The sequence below is a fragment of the Ixodes scapularis genome, unplaced genomic scaffold (assembly GCF_016920785.2).
Source record: "Ixodes scapularis isolate PalLabHiFi unplaced genomic scaffold, ASM1692078v2 PGA_scaffold5__190_contigs__length_132052651, whole genome shotgun sequence".
Taxonomy (NCBI): domain Eukaryota; kingdom Metazoa; phylum Arthropoda; class Arachnida; order Ixodida; family Ixodidae; genus Ixodes; species Ixodes scapularis.
Window position 1 is genome coordinate 52,090,115 of NW_024609880.1, and position 6,680 is coordinate 52,096,794.

General features: G+C 45.5%; 1 protein-coding gene across 1 annotated transcript; it reads right to left on the reverse strand.

Annotated features, from left to right (window-relative positions):
• Positions 1–1,723: 1,723 nt before the first annotated feature.
• On the reverse strand, positions 1,724–2,308 carry LOC8030853 (juvenile hormone acid O-methyltransferase). Its single transcript, XM_002403142.5, has one exon. It carries the CDS (start codon positions 2,306–2,308, stop codon positions 1,724–1,726), a length of 585 nt encoding a protein of 194 aa, XP_002403186.5.
• Positions 2,309–6,680: the final 4,372 nt, after the last annotated feature.

The window sequence follows — 6,680 nt, forward strand, 5'->3', positions numbered from 1 at the left end:
TTGGAAAAAGAGCTCGGAGTTACTATGTACCAGCATTTATGAGCAAACTACCTTCTAGTGTTCTAAATTTAAGAACAAAATACAAGCTCAAGAAAGCCCTGAGAAATTTTAGATTGTAAAGTGCTCACTAGTTTGCTTTTGTTATTCTGATTTTTTGTGTGGATTTTATTTTACATATTTCCTTTTGCAAACGGCATGGTTTCACTGATTTTAAGACGCTGCCAGTCAAGCCCAATGTGGCTTAGGCAGGTCAGAATTAACATACGTTATGTTCATTTGCAATAAAAATATTATTATTAAAAGAAAAAGCCAGTGCTTCACAGTGTGTGCCAGTGAAGCACTGGCATGTCTGCTGAAAAAAGGTCTCCGAGGCGCGTAGAAGCCTGAGTCGACATTGGGACGCTTCATGCCGCGACCCAAAGATAGCCTCTTCTCAAGCGAGAGAGCACATGGCGTGGTCTATAACATTTCATGTGCAAAGTGTCCCGCTACTTACATCGGCGAGAGGAAAAAGTTTCCGCAATGCATCGCACAGCACAAGGAAGACGTGAGCAAGCTCGATCACGAGCGTAGCGCCGTCGCGGAACACTGCGATGCCCACGACCATCCGATCGATTTCTCGAACGCGCTCGTGATTGAAGCTGACCCATATACTCAAAAAAATTTCTTCTTGGAGTCTTGGCACATGCAGCACACGCCAGGAAACATAAACGGGTCCCTGGGTGCTTTGCCATCGGTTTACGTCCATGGATTCCGCCACCTGACGGGGGCAGTGAACAAGAAGCCATGTTTATAAAAAGTGCAAGAAATGTAGAGTTATAAGCAACTAAGAGGAAGATGAAAGCTGCTGCAGCTCCACGTGATTTAGTCACCCCTAATGAAGAATCCGAGCAGGTTTTGTAACGTTGGGCAGTACCTTTTTGGGAGTTTGGTTGGAGATATACCTCCTTTTTTTAATTTAACTTTCTCCCAACAAGGCACTTTTCTGTCGAAAAAGTTCTCGTTCAATCGTACACTTTTCATACAACCTACCTCTGAATAAATATAAACTTGTATCGAGTATTCTGAAAAACCCGGGAGCACGTACGCGTGTTGTGCGTGTAACGCGTTGGAAACCACCGTCAAGGCACATACACACATTTGCGGATGAACGCGTTTGAGTGCGGAACGGCGTCCTTGCGGCAAGAAGCAGCTGCTCGCAGTATACGAAGCGCGCGGTCGCACAGCGCTCCGCTGCGCGATGCGAGAGAGTAAAACCTGGCCCACCTTTCCAGAGAGTCGCGTTACGGGTACATCAACCAGAAGCCGAGAAAAAAAGGCAGGATCACGTGGTCACCCGCACCGCGCGTCAGCGTGATCGACGCGCATTTATCCCACAAACGGGGACGGAATCTATACTTTAGTTTGAGCGGTGGGGACGCGGGACCACGATATTATTCTAGGGTTGCGATGATTCAAGCTCGACAGAAGCAGCGGGTGGATCGTCCCAATTTCGGGCACCTTGACGCTGTCGCCGGGCGCCATTATGCTGCCGTGTATTTCGCTTGCTGTTGGGGAGCCCCCAACGATGATAGCGCGTTCTTACTGGCTCTTGACTGCATTCGGATGCGTGTCAGCGCAAGTGTATAAGCTTGGCGAAAATTCTCTTCACAGCGCTTCGAGTCTGCCTGCCGCAACAGAACGCATAGCGCTTGAACACAAACGTCTCTTTAGGTCTTTAGTTTCACGCGTCTGAAATAAACTTCGCGTGAAGAAAACCGTCGGCATTGCTCACGTGCGCGTATTTCTCCCAACGCTTCATCCGAGAAAGCTCCTGGTGGCATCGCATCAGTGGCGTAGAGGCGCAGAAGAGGAGCAGACAATTGCCGCCGGGTTTCATCAGAAGCGCGATGTTCTTGAGCGCCTTCTCTTGATTCCTCACCCAGTTTAGACAGAAGAAAGAGAAGACACTGTCGAACTGACCGTGCCGCTCCACGAAATCGGACACGTCATCTGCAACAACGTCGAGGACGTCGTATGTAATCTTGGGATGGGCGAAGTGACTCCTGGCGTACTCCACCATGTCCCTGGAGACGTCGACAGCGACAATCCTTCGGCATGGAAGACAGCGGGGAAGCAGGCCCTCGCGTGTAAAGTCACCCGTGCCACAGCCCAGATCGAGGTATTGCTGTTCTCCTTTTTCGTCCCGACCGAACGACTTCTGGAAGTTTTCAAGCGCCTTGAGATTTACACCCCACTGTATCTGGTTAGAGGCCACGTAGAGTTCCGGCTTCAGTGTAGTCAGGGAGTCGTCGTTGTTGGCGTGCATCGTGCTCTGGTTGTTAACTGTCTGATTTCTCAGAAGCGTGAGGTAAAACAACGGTGCCTGAAACGCGTCCTCGACGGGTGTGTTTAACGTCTTATATCGCGCACGCATCCAATGTAAACTCCTGGACCGAGTGGCAACAAATGGTGATACAGAGGCTGGCGTGTCAAGCTGGCGGATATCGCGATCCTGGCGGTCGGTACTCAAAGTCCCGTCAAAAAATGTGAGCGAACGCTTGTGTCGCTGTTCTCGCGGCGTCTCAATTCCTGGATGCCAAAGCTCCCGGCAGCTGTGAAACTGAAGCGACTTGCAGCAGAACAGGTGTTGTTGTTTAATGACAACCGCAAGGTTTAACCCAATACGAATTAGTCTAAATCTACAACTCAAGCTTCGTTAAACACAGAAGAGTTCTTTTGCGTGGCGTCTTTCGTGGCGTTCCTTTTCGATCTCTCTTGTTCCCACACCGGGCTGTTGCTGTTGCTCGCGTCTTCCTTCTCTCTCTTCCGACCGACGTCTCAAATTCCGCTTCTTTCCCGGTCCGCTTTTCGCACCCCCAGATGGTTGATGGCGGCGGCAGACATCTCGTCTTGCTCATGTTCGCCCGAGCTGGTGTAAACATGACGTGAGGCCGCGGGCAAAGCTCAGTCCGTCAGGTGCCAGTCGAGGTTACCCGAGCATGAACGTGCTTTCCTCGTGCTCGGTGTTTTTTCTTTGTGTGTGCTTATTTCTCGTCTTGTCTGTTTACGTTTTTACGCTGCGCCGTACCGCGTGAGATTTATCGCTATCTCGTTGTCGGTTTTTCTGTTTCTTGCCCTCCCGAGCTCCGAGTCAGAGTTCAAACTTACAACAGGTGTCTTCCACACCCAGCACCGCTGCTCTGCCACCGCCAGGATCGCGACCCGCGACAGCATGATACTTCTATGACGCCATCACGTAGAAATCGAGGAACCACATTTTAGGACGCGGTAAATACACCAGTCAGATACGTGTTCTAGACACCATCGTGTAACATTTCAATGCAAGTCCGTGAAACTAGAGAAATGTGAGCCCTCTGGACAGAGCAGCTTTTGCGGGCTTGGTCAGGCTACACAGCAAGCAAGAGTTGCCTCCGATTCCTGTATCTGTGCACGACTCGATCTCTACAAATGCTCTCTTTTTATTTTCCTTTTTTTATTTTAATTCTTACCGTCTGCTTTTATAATTATAGAACTACGGCTGTACTAACGGCATGACGTCGCTATGTTCTGCCGCGCGCCGAATGCTCATTCACCCCCCTAGAGAAAAAAAAATATCAAAAATGGGTTTTTGAACAGGTTAACGAGTTAAAGCTTGGCGACACTGAGCGCTCGAACTGTAGACCTAAACATCACGAGTTTAGTTTACAGGCTCGCTAATATTTTTATTTGTGCTCATGATAAGCAATTAACATTCTATTGCCAGAGTCAAGATGAATTGGTCAAATGTCCAGTTTGTTGAATCTCGTCGAACACTTGCTTGGCGAGAATCAACGCAGTAACTGAAAAACGTTTTCGAAAAACAAAACAAAAACAAAAACTGAGGCTTGCGTCACACTGGTAACGAAAGATGCTCCTAAAAGACTAATATAAATGTGAAGATAGATTACACCGTAAGTCTTGCTTTTTTGTCTCTAATGTTTAACATTTATTACCAACAGGATCGTTCGATCATTGGTTACGTGATGCAGAAGCTCGCGCTGCAGAACTCAGGATCCTGGGTTATATCCCCACCCCCGTTTCCCCTCTGCCCGTTTCGATCTGGATGAGCATCGTACCGGAGCGCGGTCGTGTATCACTACTGCGTGATGCACGTTAAAAACCCTAGGCTAGTGGTTGTACTGCACTGGCTAAATTCCTTATCTACCGCTAAGAGTCTCGTCGCCCGCTGAGGCAGACCAGGTTCTAGGCTGTATAAACATACACACAACCCAATTTTGTTTCGCAATGTGTACTGAAGTTGAATTGCCCTCAATGAAGCACAGGTTGTTGCTCGTTAATTTTTGAAAGTAATACATAATCCACGTGCTCCTAATGTTGTTTGTCCGAGTAAAATTAACTAATACGAGGACTCATATATAGAACAATGGATGACGGGTAAAACCGGATATGGTTTTGCCCGTCAGATTTAGAAAGTTACCGATATTTTTCAATCAATATTTGCACAAATATTCTAGCCGAGACAATAAAGGAGTGTGAAAACAATAAATAGAAAGAACGTATTCGTTTGAATGATAAATGTACGACGGTTGGCATGCTCAAAAGCAATGTTCGAAAGATTAATGAAAGTTAGCTTTAAAAAAACCTCCCCTCCCCCAATAAAAGAAAAAATCACATATAAAAGCTTTATTTTCGGAGACTCGGATTGCTTTCTTTTTCCCTAAAGCTGTGCTTATTCCATATAAGCGATGTTGAAACAAACTGTAAAGGGCTCCGCCTAACACCAAAGTACTAACGCACCTGCGCTTTTTTTATGCTAACCTAGTCAAACTTGTTGACTTTTTTTTTAACAATAAAAATAGTTCTATTTTTTTTTTTTTTTTTTTGCGAATCGCATTTAAAATAAGCCGGGGAGAGAAACACAACCAGCTGTCGATTGTTTCCAACCTCAAAGATCTGGCCTCAATAAGCCGTTTCTATTCCTGAAGTGGTTCCAACCCGTAGACCGTGTTCTACAGTTCGCTCGATCTTACTTTAGAACAAACTCTTCGTAGCTTGCGTATTTAAAACCTACCCACGTTCAGGTTGTTTTCTTGGTTTTGTCACATTATATCACCCGATAGAGGAGCTCAGATCTACCCGAGTTATATTTGGAACACATTCATAGAATGATGGCCAATGACAGCTTAAATTTAATACATCATTTCCCAAAAAACGAAAGTCCGGTTTTTTATTCGCGACAATGTGACAAATGATCGAACAAGCCTGTTGGTAATACAAAATCTAAACATTAGCGAAGAAAGCATGACTTGGGGCCTAATCCACCTTCAAGTTTATAGTAGTCTTATAAGCGTATCTTTCGGTACCAGTGTGACACAACCTCCGTTGTTGTTTTGTCTTCTTCGAAAACGTTTTTCTGTCCCTTTGTTTTGAGTTCTGGTCAAGCCAATGCTTGACGAAAACTCAACAAACTGGACATTTGAATAATTCAGCTTGACTGCTGCACTATGGTATCCTGAACGCTTCTCAAGCTCACAAAGAAAGATTATAGCGAGCCTGCAAATTGAATTCGTGATGCTTGAGTTCACAGTTCGAGCGCTTGGTGTTGCCAATCTCCGGCGCGTTAAGCGACGCGCAGCCAGGCGTGGGTGGGTGAACCCACATGGCTCGGGGTGCGTGGTGACGCCACTCACCGAACACTGTACTCAAGCGGGTGCCCACTGCGTGTGGGTATGGGGGCCTACGTGGTTGGGGTTCGTGGTGACGCCACTCACCAAGCACCTAACATTTACGGTATAGGCGCCCCCTTCAAAGAGAGCGACAACACCACGTCTGCAGTTTGTAGACATCATCATGTTTTAACAACCGTTAGGATTGTGTCGATGAACTCTTCGGGAGGAAAATAACTTTACATACCAAAGAAGACAAACAATATGGGGTATAAGGTATATATTAAACTGAGATTAATACAATATGCCCCCGACTGAAGTGTCTTGACTTAAATAATAATAATAATTAATAATAAATCAATCAATTAGTGTTCACTTGAGTATCCAAGAAAAACTTAATTAATAAAACGGAAACACCAGGGTAATGGTGGAACGCAGTCCACCGGTCTGACACTAGAGCAGTCACAAATTTGAAGACAGTTCAAGCAGTAAGAACAAGCAGAACAACACCGTAGAAGCTACACCAAAGCTTGCACATTTTAAACAAAGGCAAATAACATGATATCGTAGCGACACATGACTACTTATCAACCATTTTCAAACATTAACTGCTTGCAAGAGGAGAGATCAAAAGTTATGCAGCATGAACCGAAAATATCGATAGCATCAGAGTATACGTTGTAGCCCTCCGCCGATTTAAGAATAAGGCTTAATCGATTAAAATGCCTAGAGGTATAAAACGATGATTGATGCCAAGTAGGCACACATAAAACTCTAATGTTCGCTCCTATCAAGAGGTTGGGAGAGTTAATAAAACCGTGAAGAATCTTAATTAAAAACAATAAATAAGCATTAGCCCGACGCTGATGCAGGCTCAGCAAGTTCGCAAGTTCAGAATCGGTTTCATATTGGAAGCTGTGTACAGCACCCTTAGCTTAGCGATATTTAAAAATTTAAATAAACTTATTTTGAACTCTGTCAAGTGCCAAGGAGTTAGTTTTTGGAAATTCAGTTCCACACAACATGAGGCGT

Coding starts and splice junctions, on each gene's coding strand:
- LOC8030853 (XM_002403142.5), bottom strand. CDS start 2,308: ATGCACGCCAACAACGACGACTCCCTGACTACACTGAAGCCGGAACTC.